At 41.2% G+C, this 15,665-nt stretch overlaps 1 protein-coding gene across 7 annotated transcripts in view; it reads right to left on the reverse strand.

Annotated features, from left to right (window-relative positions):
* ANK3 (ankyrin 3) overlaps positions 1 to 15,665 on the reverse strand; it is a 399,852-nt gene that overhangs the window by 108,138 nt on the left and 276,049 nt on the right. For all 7 annotated transcript variants that reach the window (XM_067552555.1, XM_067552551.1, XM_067552556.1 and 4 more), the window contains one exon: positions 9,093 to 9,191. In XM_067552555.1, coding sequence (XP_067408656.1) covers positions 9,093 to 9,191 — 99 coding nt within the window. The remainder of the gene's footprint in view (positions 1 to 9,092; positions 9,192 to 15,665) is intronic.

Here is a 15,665-nt window from a genome sequence, read left to right on the forward strand (position 1 = left end):
GTCCCATTGACTTCAGTGGCTACTAAAGTCAAGCACAGGTACCTTGTTGATTCAGAGCCTACATTCCCAGCAATTCAAATTCCTGGGGATAGTGTTGGAAATGAAAAAATGCTGCTTTTGCTGTGGGATTCCAAAGTTGTCCTCTGTGACTGGTGAGTTGCATTTTAAAGCTCTCTAAATGTGGGACAATCTGGAGTAAATGGCATGAAGTTGGGGGGCAGAAGGAATTGGATCTGTTGGCATCAGTTTTACACTGTTAGCTTTTTTGACTGCCGCTGCACAATGAGCAGATGTTTTCAGAAAACTATCCAAAATGACACCAAGATCGATTTCTTGAGTGGTAACAGCTAATTTAGATGCCTTCATTTTGTATGTACAGATCATTTATTAATATGTTGAACTGCACTGGTCCCAGTACAGATCCCTAGGGGACACCATTATTTCTCTCTCTCTATTCTTAAAATTGACCATTTATTACTACCCTTTGTTTTCTATCTTTTGACTAGTTATTAATCCATGAGGGGACCTTCCCTCTTATCCCATGACTGCCTACTTTGCTTAAGAGCCTTTGGTGAGGAATCTTGTCAAAGGTTTCAGAAAATCCAAATACATTATATCCACTGGATCACCCTTGTTCAAATGCTTGTTGACACCCCCCTGGCCCCAAAGAATTCTAGTAGATTGGTGAGGTATGATTTCCCTTTACAAAAGCCATGTTGATTCTTCCCCAACAAATAGTGTTCATCTATGTGTCTGATAATTCTGTTCTTTACTATAGTTTCAACCAATTTTCCTGGCACTGAAGTTACACTTATTAGCCTGTATTTGCCAGAATCATCTCTGGAACCTTTCTTACAAGCCAACGCCACATTATCTATTCTCCAGAATTTGGTACGGAAGCTGATATAAATAATAGGTTACATATCACACTTAGTAGTTATGCTAAGTTAAGTCGTATTTGACTCCCTTCAGAATTCTTGTTCCTAGTTACTTATTACTGTTTAATTTCTTGTTACTGTTTAATTTATCAATTTGTTCCAAAACCTCCTCTATTGATATCTCAATCTGGGACAGTGGCATGTTTGCCACGCACTGGTTCTCTAGTCTCCAGCTGGAGACTGGGTATAAGAGGGAGCCAAGCAGCTCAGTCAGCTCAACTCAACTCTGAATACAGACTGCCGGTTCTCTCCAGGGAGCTGACAGGTTCTGAACCCTAGAGAGCTAGGACACGCAGAGCCCCAGACATATTGCAGGCTGTCAGATGAATGCAGAGAAGAGACCAAGCTGTCAGGAGCTGCATCGGCTGAGGCCCCTGGAGGCCCCGGGGAATCATGGATCATCGCCACAGAAGATAGGGTAGGAAGTAGCCCAGGGGACTTGAACATCTGTATGGTGGGAGAATTGGGGAACTGGTCAGCATGTTTTGGGACTGCTGACTCAGTGGCGAGTACCCTTGCTGACTCAATGGCGAGTACTCCCGCCACTGTCACGACCCTGGGCTGGGGCTCGGAGGAGCAGGGAGGGCCCACGCCCCCCTACACCGGACACCATACACCCCTAAGCAGGGCCCCACTTCCCCAACATGCCAATAGGCCACATTATCCCACAGTGGTGGGAGACTTTATTGACTCCAGCCATTAGGCCATGCTGCCCTGACAGGAAGGGCCGTTTTATTGACTCTGGCCAGTAGGCCATGCTGCCCGGAACTGAGAGGGCCGCTTTATTGATTCCGGCTATCAGGCCACTCTGCCCTGACCAAAGGGGTTGTTGCTTCATTGACTTCAGCCACTAGGCCTTGCCACCCTACGAACCAGGGTCTCCTACTGACTCCAGCTACTAGGCCTTGCAGCCCTGCACAACAGGGCCAACATATTGACTCTGGCCATTAGGCCATACAGATCTGAGAGAGAGAACAGCTGTGGAGTTATAGCGACTCCCACCCGCCCCAAACAGGGGACCGGGCATGCTTGCCCTTTGACAGACAGTTCTTCAGATTTGTCACCTAAAAACAATAGCTCAGGTGTGGGAATCTCCCTCACACTCTCTGCAATAAAGACTGATGGAAAGAATTCATTTAGCTTCTCTGCAATTGATTTGTATTCCTTGAATGCTCCTTTAACATCTCAATAGTGCAGTGACTCCACTTATTACTTGTCAGGCTTCCTGCTTCTGATATACTTTTAAAAAATTGCTGATTGTTTTTGTGTCTTTTGCTAGTTGCTCTTCAGTTTTGTTTTTGGCCTGGCTAATTATATTTATACACTTGACTTGCCAGTGTTTATGCTCCTTTCTATTTTCCTCAGTAGGATTTGACTTCCAATTTTTAAAGAATGCCTTTTTGCCTCTAACCACTTCTTTTACGCTGTTGTTTAGCCATGGTGGCACTTTTTTGCTCCTCTTACTATTTTTTTAAATTTGGAATATATATTTAATTTGAGCCTCTGTTATGGTGTTTTTAAAGTTTCCATGCAGCTTGCAGGCATTTCACTCTTGCAACTGTACCTTTTAATTTCCATTTAACTAGCATCCTCTTTTCTGTGTAGCTCCTCTTTCTGAAGTTAAATACTATGGTGGTAGGCTTCTTCGATATTTTCCGTCCCACAAGAATGTTAAATTTCATTACATCATGGTCACTGTTACCGAGTTCAGCTATATTTACATCTTAGACCAAATCCTGTGCTCCACTTAGGACTAAATCAAGAATTGCCTCTTCCCTGTTGGATTCCTGGACTAGCTGCTCCAAGAAGTAGTCATTAATGGTGTCTAGAAACTTGATCTCAGTATCCTGTCCTGAGGTGACATGTACCCAGTGAATAAGGAGAAAATAAGAATGGGGGATTTCAACTGAGTTTTCTATTTTTATAGCCTCTATAATCTCCCGGAGCATTTCAGAATCACCATCTTGCTCAGGTGGTCAGTAGTATTCTCCTACTTATTATTCAAGCATGGAATTGTTATCCATAAAGAGTGAAGTCATCAGAGCTCTGGGATTAGCGTGTGTTTAGTTAATTGTTGCTGCAGAACCAGAAGAGGGACCCCCCCAGAACACTGTCAACATGCAGCCTGCAAAACCACTGATTATTTTTCCTTTCATATTTTCCTCCAAAAAATAGTAAAAAAAAGTCCTAGGAGAAAAAAGCCCTGAAGAACTATAATTGAACAACATGTGATGTTTAGGTCTGATAGTATTTCTGAGATTGTTCATGGATTCATAGATTTGAAAATCAGACCAGACTATAATTAGATAATCTGATACATAACAAATGCCAGAGAATTTCACTCAGGAAGTCCTGCAGTGCAATTTTTTTTCTTCCCTACTATTCCATTGAAGCAGAAAATCTCTCTTAGCCAAAACTTCCCTTCCTTTTTAGTCCTCGGAATATTCCTCACTCCTTTGAGTAGTCCCAGTGACCGGAGTGGAGGTACACATGAGTAGGAAGTACTCACATGAGTAAAGGTTGCAGAATCCAGCAATAGATGTTTGTAAAGTGCTAAGTAGGTTTACAGCGATGTATAAATGATGATTAAAGATGATAATATTCCTGAGGAGGAAAATGACAGCTCACTTGTGGCTACACTTGAAGTTAAATGACATCGATAAGATATTAAGTATTCTCTTTCCATATAGGGATACTGTAACTGAGTGATAATAGTAGTGTCACTCCGTTTTATGAGTCAATAGCCTAGTTGATAACTGGATAGAATACAAAGAGAAAGGTCAAGTAGTTATTACAGAATAGTGTGTGTGTGTGGGGGGGGGGGAGGGGGAGGAGGGGGAAGGAGTGTTCTACTGCAGTAAAGAGTTTGTCAGCTCCTTCATTATAAACTCAGACCATCAGGGTTCCTCCAGAAACTGTGGTCCCTGATAAAATAGACAGCACAGATCCTCACACTCCTTTCAACATCAGCGAGTGGTTTCTTGCATGGCAGAGCCGTGTCCTCTAGCTGATCTGAGTCAGGCCTGCTATCCAGCGCCCGGTAATCATGCCTCCATGTCCCTGTTTTATGCAACAATTAAGAAGCTGGGTCATGCACACCTGACTCATGCTGCTCAGAGCAAATTCTGGAAGGGAAATAGGTGGAAATGTTCTCCCTAAGGGGCAGATGGTCTCCTGCAGTGGAGAATGAGACTTAACATGGTAGAAGGAAGACTAAGCAGCGCAAGGTGCCCCTCATTATGGATAATTGGGCCTCAGCATTAACAATTTAAATTAGTCTTGTGTTTTGCTACTTCAAAAATGACTGTCCTGCTTAGATACATGGATAAAATGCAGAAAGATAAAATGCAGTGCACTGAGACTTCTCTTGGCTATTGGACAATGAGTTCCTGTCCCAGGCTGTACCTGAGGATTTGTCTACCACTGAGATGTGGTTCCCCAGAAGTGCACATGCAACAAAGCACTACCTGCACTCTTCCAAAGGGTAGCTGGTGAACCCAGTTACTGGCCTGGGTGAATGTTCAGTGATTTACTAGTCCTTTGAATATGCTGTGGACCTGTTACAGACAACACGATTAAATCTTTGGATACGTAAATATGATGTTTTCTTTCCTTTTGGATAATTTTATCTACTCACCACATTCATTTTCAATGCTGCAGTTAAGAATTTCAGGCCCTGTTTGGAGCGGCCATCAAATTGGCAGACAGGGATACAACTGACAGTGCATTACTAAGATTATTTCATATTTGTAGGACATATACAGACATTCATAGTTACAAGTTAGGGGTTAGTGTGCAGTTTAGACATTCCTCTTAATTAAGTGAAGACAGCAAGTCCTACAATATTACTGAGCTACTTTAGATTACAGAAAGATTCAATACCAGGTGAAATCCATCTCCAAGAGGACAAAGTGAGCACCTTGAGGGATCTGGGGCATAGAACAGCCAGGGAAAATGTAGCTGCTGTTGGGTCACCTCGTAGATAAAGTTTCACCTGTAAAGTACTGGCTGCAGACTGTGGTTCTGATTTCTCACTATGTTGCATAAATATAAAGTTGGAATCATTTCCCTGATTTCAATGGGATTACTCCAATTTACCATCAGAGTAACTACTGAAATCAGTGGAGTGACCCTAGCATAAGACTGGAATAACGCAGTGGTGAATCAAGCCTTGAGACATTTCCCTTTGCCATGACTTATAATTAGCCACCTCACCATCACATATCAGAGCTGCTGACTGGTGGGTCACAGGAAATAATGGTTTGGTCTCCCTTCCAAGAACGTTTCAACAGAGTTTGGATATGGTGGTTTAGTAATGATTTTCTGTGGACCCATCAGATGTACTGGGATGATTCAAGAAGCAGGTTTAACATGTACTTTGGGGAATTTGAGGAACAGAATTCTGGCCTGAGGACTGAGTGACCATGAACTCATGATGGACAGATCATTCCTGTAAAAATTAATTAACATTAGAATACATATGTTACTTACTTAGAAGATCCTCCCCTGCCCCGGCCCCACCATTCTAGTGGTGGTCATGGCTAGGCAGAATATCTTAGACGGTGGTGTGTCATTAATGTATGCAACACATGCACTGCATGCCCCAGGACTGACTGTGCCCACAGGATGATTCCATCTGGCCCCTGAACGCACAGGAAGGACACCATTTTGTAGAACAAAATGGCATTCTCCACACAGAGTGACCTTGCATGCACTGTATGTGCATGGTCACGCCTTGCACGCAAGTGCAGAATTGCATGCTTTACTGAAAAGATCCTGGTATGCCAATGCTTATAGATACTAAAGTGATGTTCTACATGAAGAACCGGGCTGTGTATCATTAATCACCAGGGTGCCTGCAACAAAAAGAGTTCTGGTTCAGACATTCATACTTCAATGACTGAAGCTTAACATCTCCTTTTGCATCTGGCATGTTCCCAGTATTAGCTGTATTGCAGATGCCTGATCTTGTTTCCAGATAGACAGATCCAGAACCTTTGCACCATAAGCTGACCTGACCTGGTGTCTGGCCCAGCCCGGGTCCCTAAGCTCATGACAGTGCTGTGCATAATGGAAAGCTCTATTATCTCAAGTGCCTGGAAAACTTTCTACAACAGATGCTAAATTAACAGAAGAAATTGGTTCACTGAACAACTGGCCAGTGGCAAAGGATGCCAGTGCAAGGATGTTTTGTAGCCAAGGCATATGTAGATAGTATAGGCATGATTCTGCCCACTGTCACAGCGTATTTGGTAGGAATTCTGACCCATGAACCTCTTGGTGCCAACTGGCAGAGGGTGCCGGGGATGTTTATAGTTTTATAGGGATCCCCTGGGTCAGGTAGATGCATATTAAGTTTACCAAAGGGTGGAATGTGAGGTTTCCACCAAGAACCCATGGGTTGTCATAAGCACTGCAAAATGTATGCACGGATAATATTAAGGAATTATGCATCTGTCCTGAAAATTATATTCTTAAATTAAAGCAGGTCACCAGAAGGTGATAAACACACTCCTATCAGGTAGGAGGGAAGAGCCACTTATCTCTGTTGGGATGGCTAAGTGTGCATTGCGTATTGTTCGCTTCACAATGGAAGCCTATCTACAAAGGAGCCATATGCTAAACAAGAGATTGTGAAATCAACCAGAAAGAGGCACACAGGAAAAAAGCAACCACCAGGGACACATCCTATTTATGAGTAAATATGGATTGGGGGGGGGAATATAACTGGGGGTATGGAGACACACATAGAATCTTTTCCACTGAAGGGGCAAGCTGACAGTGTGACTTGTCTCATGAAGGGAAGATCACAGCCAAGCCTGGCAGTAATATGCAGGAAGGATTTTGGGTGAGCTCTTGCTCTACAAGCCATGACTGTAACTAGTTAAGTAAGTCCAGATTCTAGAATAAAAGGTTATATTTTTATTTTATAGGGTAAGCACTCATTTCTAATATTTCTACAGGCTACCACTTGAATCACTATATTTGGTTAAGTAAACTTTTACTTGTTCTCACTATAAACTTATCTGAGTGATGTGTGTTAAGCAGAGCCACGATCTGAGGCATAACTGGTAAGCTGGGGTGTACTGTTTCTTTGGGAGCAACAAATCCGAGAATTCTGCAGGCACTTAGTGGAACAGACACATCCAGCGGGATACTTGGGGGCTTAGAACGTGTCTGTCACTAAGCTGCGGAGGGACAGCAGAACCCGTGTGGGTCGCTAAGGGAGTGCTTGCATTGTCCATGGCCAGTGGAGTTGGGACGGCAGGCATGGACAAGGCTTCCTCGTGCTATGGGCAGGTGGCAGTGAGGTCCCTCACTGCCCTGGGTATCCCTGGGAAACACAGAAATATCTTGTTTTGCATGAATGTTGGGATTCCCTGACCTCTGCAGGAGCTTCGCTACCCATAAAATATTAGAATCTTGGTTTAGGTTGCAGGATTGGCCTCACAATGACTAATGACTTTAGAGCTGCTATAGCTTCTATTCTGGATCCTGCACAAAGTACACAGGTCAGATTATGAGAGCAATTTGTTTCATTCTGCTTTCACAGAGCTTTCAGAATGAGGAATCACATGATTTAACCACAGCTATAGCCCAAGGCCTGGATCAGGGCCGATTTAAGGTGGAATTATCCCTACTTATCTATCTAATAGAATTGTTCTGAGAATAAATAAGATAAACTGAAGTGCTTCAAGTATGAAGAACACTCTATAGGTGCTTATTACTATTATAATAATACTGTCACCTATATATAGCATTAGCGTGTGTAAAAATATATGCAGATAAAACTCTGCGCATTCGATTGTGGCTTTAGCCCACAGCACCATTTTGAAAATGACGTGCCAAGAAGGGTGGCTCCATGAACTCTCTCCCAAGTCAAGGAGCAATCCAGTCCTTACATTATTTCTAAATTTAGAATTGCCTAGGATTTGGCACCCTCTTTAGGCTTCTAAATAAAAGTGGGCTAAGTCCCTCCAAATTTAAGAGACTTATAGATACTCAGCATTTCTGGAAATCAGGCCACTTTTATTTCGAAGCCTAAATATGGAATTAGGTGCCAAACTTTAGGCAACCAAATTTGAAATTTTTGGTCTTTTGTATGTATTTTATATTAGTTAAAAGTCATAAAGATGTATAAACAAAGAAAATTATCACAGCATTTCCTGCCACCATGCATTTAATTTCGAATCAAATTTTTGACAGTACAGTAGAATAATTTAGTGCTTAATGTGCTGACGTTTCCTTTATCAAAATCCAGCTCAAATCTGAATTTTGGATGCTGAACAAAATTAGTTTGTTGATGTCAACTCAGTTTCCTAGAAGATAGTTGCCTGTATCATTAAATAGTGTACCACACTATAATTTGGCAAAAGGAAGCGTCTACTAAGAAATTCAGAAGTGTGCAAACATGAAGACTGAATCATCCTACAACAGTCCAGGGTACTTTTTATGTATAAGTGTTGGTAACACTCAAAGGATAGTTTATGGAAGGTTACATTATTCAATATTTAGCTCGGATAAATTGAAGACTCAAACTTTACAAGAACTCATAATTAGGGATACAACATTTCTAATAATCAGGAGTGCCTAATTTGTTTTTACTTTGTTTATGTTGCTTGAAACACAGATCTCCTGAAGGAGTGCTTTTACAGTGATACTTTAAATAACCATTTTGTTGTTTTTAAATGCCAGTTGGATAGAGCAGCAGTGAGCGCATGGAGTACACACCAAAGAATGCCAAAGGTAGCTAAGGGAATGTATTACACGGTGAAAAACAAGACAGTGGGAGCTCCAGCATTTATGCGACTTTGCTTAAATAAAGAATGCAGTTCAATCCTACTGGATGCCTACTTTCTTCAGGCAAAACACAACAATATAATGGAGTTAAATCAAAACCTATCCAAACATCAGACAAGATTGAAAAATAAAGAAACTGCCCACAGACTGTCCTTTCCAGGTAAAGGAAATTTGGAGAACACTGAATATATGTTTCATGCCAATGTAAGTCCATTGACATCACTGCAGTTACTCTAGTATAAATCCAGAGTAAAGTAATGGTGAAACAGATTTTAAACACTTCCTTTAGGTGACAATGTGTTTTCTCTATTTTTTCTCCAGCTATATTTACACAGTAGGGTTGATCAATCTTACCTTTGTCTGTGCATCAACAATAGCCCCTTGGTTAACAAGGACCTCTGCCACGTTGACTTTGTCCTCTTGAGCAGCCAGGTGAAGTGGTGTCAGTCCACTCTGTAAATTAGGGGCAACACATGATCATCTTGCAGAGGAGACATATTGACATGATGCGCCAAATTCTTCCCTCAGTAAGACTTATGCAATTCCACTGATCTTAGTGAGGTTGCAGCTTGTAAATGAGGACAGAATTTGTCCATTTTTTTACTGTTTAAAAGTATTGAATAACAAGACACTACAATTTAATAGCATCAAATACACTGTGAGCTAGTGTTTCAAATACAAGATACAGCATTTACACAAGGAACATTTCTTTATGTAATATTAAATATAGAAGAGATGTTATACTATAGCATTTTTACACAAAAGCTCAAGGTTATTTTCTCCTGGTTATTTCATTTTCCTGAGATGAATGAGATTAACAGAAACATCAAATGATTGTTTACATTCCTGCCAGTTTTCTAGGAGCAACACTCATGCACTCACTCAGATTTAAATCCTGCTATTTAGAATGTTCTCTTATATATGAAAATTAATGTGTAAGTAGGCAAGATAAAGGATTACTCCTTGGGGCATGGGCCAATTCTCACAGGACAGGAAGTATACATTCTCATAGATTGCTAAGAACTAGCATTTTGATTTTTTGGGGGCTAACCCATTAATTGATCTCATTCACCCTGGATTCCCCATACCATCTGACAACCTGAGAATTTGCCCTAAAACCTTAACATCTCTTCATGCCCTACAACCTTTAGTCTGTGAGAGTGGAAGTCATTTAATGACCTTCATGGATGAGAGGTAGATAAGAGAATGTGTGCTGAAGGAAAGGAAAAGATGATCCTACAATGGTGAGTTACACTATTTGCTCTTCCACCTTATGCTCCCTCAGCACAGATGGTAAAACAGTAAGTAAGAGATGATAAAGTGGCAGAGAGAAATACTGAGTAAGTTTGTTGACCAGGTTGTTCTCACTTAGGCCCAAACTTCTCTCCATCAAATTGTACAGAGCAGTAGTACCTTCCACCCTAGGATATGGTTCTGCAACATGAGCTTCCTATTAGCTTACTGTCATTTCAATGTGCGAGGTAAATTCCATAACAGACAACTTCACTCCTGAGTAGAAAGAGGCAAGATGAAATATCTAGCAACATTATAGTATAGCTGTGACCCATCTGTGCCTAGGGTAGCCACCTGAAAACGTGAAGGACAGGGCAGGCTGCAAAGGAGAGCAGATTCTCCCAGCACTGGTGGGTGACACTGAAGTCAGACTTCCCAACCAACCACAAACAGTGTTTCTGATTCCCCACACTAGTTATCAAGATGTTAAAACAAAATATACACAGCCCCCTTTACTGCATTTCATTTTCTGGCTCCCAATCAGCCACTAAGTCCAGTAAAGAGACAAGTAATTTAAAACTTTATGTTCTTTATCAAAAAGGTTCTCTTGATCCACAAAGTGTCGGCCACATTACCAGACCAATATAAGCTTGGATCTTACCCAAAATACTACACTGCCAGCCAATCCTTTAGTAACTAAAACTAAAGGTTTATTATAAAAGAAAAGAAACAAACTTAAGAGAAATGTTAAATGTCCAAAGCAATCAGACACTACAAATGATTTGAAAGTCCATATATATCAGGTTTCCAGTAGAATTGTGGCGTTTGCAGACTTGCACAGTCCCTCTGGTGTACATCCAATAGCTAGATGAGTCTCAGTCCTTTGTTTCATAGCTTCCGTTGCAGATGAGTTGATCCACAGGTAGGTGAAGGCTGAAGACTAAAGCAGTATAGATGTGGTGCAGCTGCCTTTTATGTTCTTGGCTTTTGCCATGCTGCTTGTGGAAATTTACAGAAATAAGATGGAGTCCAGGGTCATATGAGTAAGTCCTGGTGACTCCTCAGGTGTAGCCCCAGTTTCTTTCCCTGGGCCTATTGTACCCGAGAGTTTCCTTAATAAGCCATTAAGCAGCTTATTGCTGCTGCCATCCTGTCTGGGGAGTCACCCAGAAACAGAGCACAAGTTGAAATACAGATACATCAAACATATCCATAACTTCCAATACAAATATGACACATACACAAACAATATCATCATACTTAGCAAATTGTAACCTTTCTAATGGTACCTGACATGGCCTATCTCTTATGAATTATTGTAATTTTGAAACACTGATGTTACATAATTTTATAAATGGTCCCCTAATCCAGCCAGCATCACAGTAACACATTAATCTGATCTCGCCAGCAGACAGGCAATGCTGTTGAGAATGCATTTTAGACAGGCTAGCGATGTTCTACAAATGTATGAGAGCAACTGTTCGTAAACTGGCTGATGGAAAATGGATACAATGGGCCAGATTTTCTAAAGAACCCAGGGCCAGATTTTTCAAGCGCTCAGTACCCCAAATTTGAGGCCAAATATCCAACTGTGCTGATTTCTTTTTAAAATGTGACTACTTACTTTGTTGCCTAAATGGAACTGATCTCTTTGGAACATATGGCTCCAATTATAGGCAATGAACTGTTTTGAAAATCTGTTTTAAAAATCTTTTGTGGAACAAATGACACCAGAAGAACACTATCACACTAGAGCTGCCAAGTGGATGAGTAAGCAATGGACAATGATTGTTGGAGTGAAGTAGTACTTAATTAACCTCTGGTGAGACTGAATCAATAGGCCACCTACATGCACAATAGCACTCACATCCAGTGTATCAACCTCACCAGAAACAGTATGCCAACACAGTCTATGGTAAAACGTGTAAATCACAAATTGGTCTCTACAGACACTAAGAAACCCTAAGGCATATGCCCCAGGGTACCCCTGACATGCCCCAGGGTACAAATCTGGATTGTTGGATCATTTTGCCCCCTTAACGTTCCAGTCTGGTATGCACTATGCCCTGCATAGCTGTGTGAGCTGCCACTCTGCCCACTCAACCGCCTCTAGCATGCAAGTCACCCTCAGACAAATACCTCCAGAGTGCTATGCCCAGCCACTCCTGAATTGCAGATAGGGTGACACTCGTATATTCCTAGTCCCAGCCTTGCACCCCAGGAACATACTGTCTTGTGCTGTTAAGTGCAGTTACTTACTAAGCAATACATACTCACAAAGTCATTTTATCAAAGAAAATGAATATGCACCAGTCCCTGTTAAACTGAGTAGATTCCCCAAGCCCTTCAGCCAAAAACACACTGGTTTGGATAAAACATCAAAATAAGTTTATTAACTATAGAAAGATAGATTTTCAGTGATTATAAGTGGTATAGGCATAAAAGGTCAGAATTGGTTACAAAAAAGAAATAAAATTATAAAAATGATTAAATAATTAAATAATTATAACATTATAAAATTGCAGTCTAATTCCTAAACTTTACCAAGCTAAGTCAAATTTGAATCAATAAGATTTCTCTTATCCAAAAGCCTACCGCAGTCTGTGCTAACTGGAACTGGAAATTTTTTCCAGTTAGGACCATTCCCCCAATTCAATGATGTTTTTGTCTTCCAAACGACTTGTTGCCTTCAGTATGGGTGGAGGGGAGAAAGAGGTGTCCAGGGACCATTGCTCCCACTTTTTATATCTTGACCCTTTTACTGGAAAAGTCCTTGCTGTGTCATGGGGTCAGGCAGTTCCATTGCCTATGTGCTCTGCACTTATTCCTTCATATGAATTGCAAATTCTTGCTTGTACTTTCTGTATACGTGCAGCTTGAGGTGTCTCCGAGAATAATATGCTAGCCCTTTGTTTATAGGTCTTTTGTTATTTCTAAAGAGCTAGTCTATGGGTATTCACAACATGTTTCAGAAACAAAAATATAGTGAAATCTCATAACTCCATATACAATGACGATACACGCACATTAACAGGACAGTAATACTTAACTGATTATGACTTTTCAATCTATACCTCACAAGGCATACTTTGTACAAAGTATATCATAACCATATACAAGTGGTGCATATGGGGGTACAGGGTTTTATTTTGAGGTAATGTGTCTCACCTCCCCCCTTACTGTACTGCAGGAGTGTTAGTCACTGACTAATGTGAAGGCAATGAGTATTAAGGCCTTTTTGAGTTTTGACAAAATAATTCCCAAGTGATTCTAAACATTTTAAATGTTAACCACATATGCTTTTGCAAATTTTTGTGGATCATTAACACTTTGTGAACTCCGTTAATGATTTGATGAGTTAGCAAGCATGTTTTTTCTGGGTTGCTAGAAAGCATCTCTTTGTATCTTTGCAGTACTGATAACATTTCTGTCTTTTCAACTAGTGTTAACTCAATGTAGATATTAATATTTTCCAGAGTGTAGTCATCTTGACATTTAGCCATCAGAGCAATGTGGTGGTGTGCCTCAATTTCTCCTTCCACCCAGCAGATCATGTTTACCAAGCCTCCACTGTTGGAATAAGTTTTAAGTCTGTTTAAAGATACTAGCTGTGAAACAGTATTACCATAAAGCCCCTCTACATGACATGTGTTCTTGTTTGCCACTTCTGTCATTTCAAAAGGTTCATCCCAAGAATTGGGCATATTGTCCCTTTCCACAGAGTTTGGCATTAGCATCAACTTTTTTATCACAAATGAGTATTTACAAGTATTTCTGTCATGCCACAACTTTTGTTTAAAGTTGTTTGTTTCTGAGGTTGGTTTGGTCTATACCCATTGTATCTTTCAACTCCTTTCCGAACCTTTGCGTATATTCAGCTCCTGGGTTTTCTTTCACCTCATTGTCCCCTTATTGCATGGATCCTTAATTAAGTCATATTTCTGGGGCTCTGGTGAGGTAAAGATGTAGGATGCCCTTGCACATTGGCAGGCCCTCTCTGGAGGTGTGTCTCAATCATAGGGCTGTGCGTATGCCAAACATCACCTTCCTCCTCCCCCAGGGGTTAATCTGTTGCCCTCACCCCAGGACTGAGGGTTGTGATTTGAGCTCTCTTGGTCAAGAGTATCTACTCGCTGATTAAGTGTGTATATTCCCAGCAGCATTCTTTCTCTTCTGAGGTCTAAGACACCTCTAAGACACCTCCTCTGGTGCCCACTAAAGTGAGATTTGTGTCTTGCCCAGCCACAAAACTCTGACAGTTAACACCTGAACCAGCCTTTCCAGTGGCAGGCTTTCCTTTCCTCCCCCAGGGTTCTGGAGCCATGCTGCCTTTAGCTGCGGTGCAGGAGTTAATTTCAGCCCCTCTCTTTGCCATGTGCTGCTTCCCTCTGCTGCAGAGTAAGAGCCACATTCCCTATCTCTCTTATCAGCTTCTTGGATTTTAACTTCTTCCTCTGGGAACCCAGCATAATATTCCCTTTTGCTGCAGGTTGCCACCCTAACAAATTCAGCTACTTGGAAAAGGTCATTCCCAATAAGCATGTCAGTGGGGATATTGTCCAGCAACCCCACTTTTAAAATACTTTCTAAACCATCATATTCTACATGTACCTTGGCTAAAGGCACAAGAATCCTGAATTCTCCTAGCAACAGCTCTGCCATCTGAGCTGGCAACATGTCACCTTCTTGAACTACACTCTGTTTAATCAAAGAAATTTGTGCACTTCTATCTCTTCATCCCATGCATTCCCTGTTATTAATTTTAACAGTCTTAATATATCTCATATCTGGTCTTGCAGAACTAACCCCTACAAAACCAGTATGGTATATTTCAGGTGCCTCAGAGGTTTCTGTGTTGAGGACAGCAATATTAACATGGGCTGCTGTGGCTAGTCTGCTTTTAGCTTTGTGCAACAATTTCTTAGATGCTCAGAAGAATTACACTGGTAGCACCTTTTCGGCTCTTCATCCCTTTCAGGAGGTTTGAGAGAGGTACTGCCAGAAGAGGAATCACTTTGGGATGGTGAGCATAGTCCCCTAATCCCCCTCTTTCTTCCCTGGGACAAAACGGGGACCATGCTTCCCACCAGGTTAAACCCCCCTCTTTCTGTGATTTATTCTCAATAGCTGACTGGGTTAGCTCAAAGGCATCAGCCAGAACATCCATCTCTTCTACAGATTTTACAGCTTTATCCCAGAGACATTGCTTCACATCATCTTTACATATACATATACTTTACATATACTGACCAATGAGATCAAGCAATTGTTCAAAATCTTCAATGCCCTTTCCCTTAACCCATTTCCTTTTCAGGTCATTCATTGTGTAAACATATGCCCTGTTACTCATACCAGCATTTTACTTAAGTCCTCTGAATTTTACACTCTACACCTCAGAAGTAATTTGGAACCTTTTGAAAAGAGTTTCTTTAAATGCAGAGTATACTAAAGCATCCTGAATTGGCATTTCATTAAATACATTTCGAGCTTTACCAGACAATTTTGCAATCAGTGGAGACTCTCTCGCCATCCTGGATTTCATGGACTTCACACAGCCTCTCAAAAGTAGTGAAATATTTCTTGATACAGTCAGACTCTTTGTATGCAGGACACAGCTGGTCCCATCCCAGTTAGAAATTTTTGAAGTAATGGGAATTGGTGTTGCTGGGTTCTGGTTCTCTATCTGATCCAGTT

The sequence above is a fragment of the Emydura macquarii genome, unplaced genomic scaffold (genome assembly GCF_026122565.2).
Source record: "Emydura macquarii macquarii isolate MOO-44397 ecotype Brisbane River unplaced genomic scaffold, CSIRO-AGI_Emac_v2 contig_1390, whole genome shotgun sequence".
NCBI classification, from domain to species: domain Eukaryota; kingdom Metazoa; phylum Chordata; order Testudines; family Chelidae; genus Emydura; species Emydura macquarii.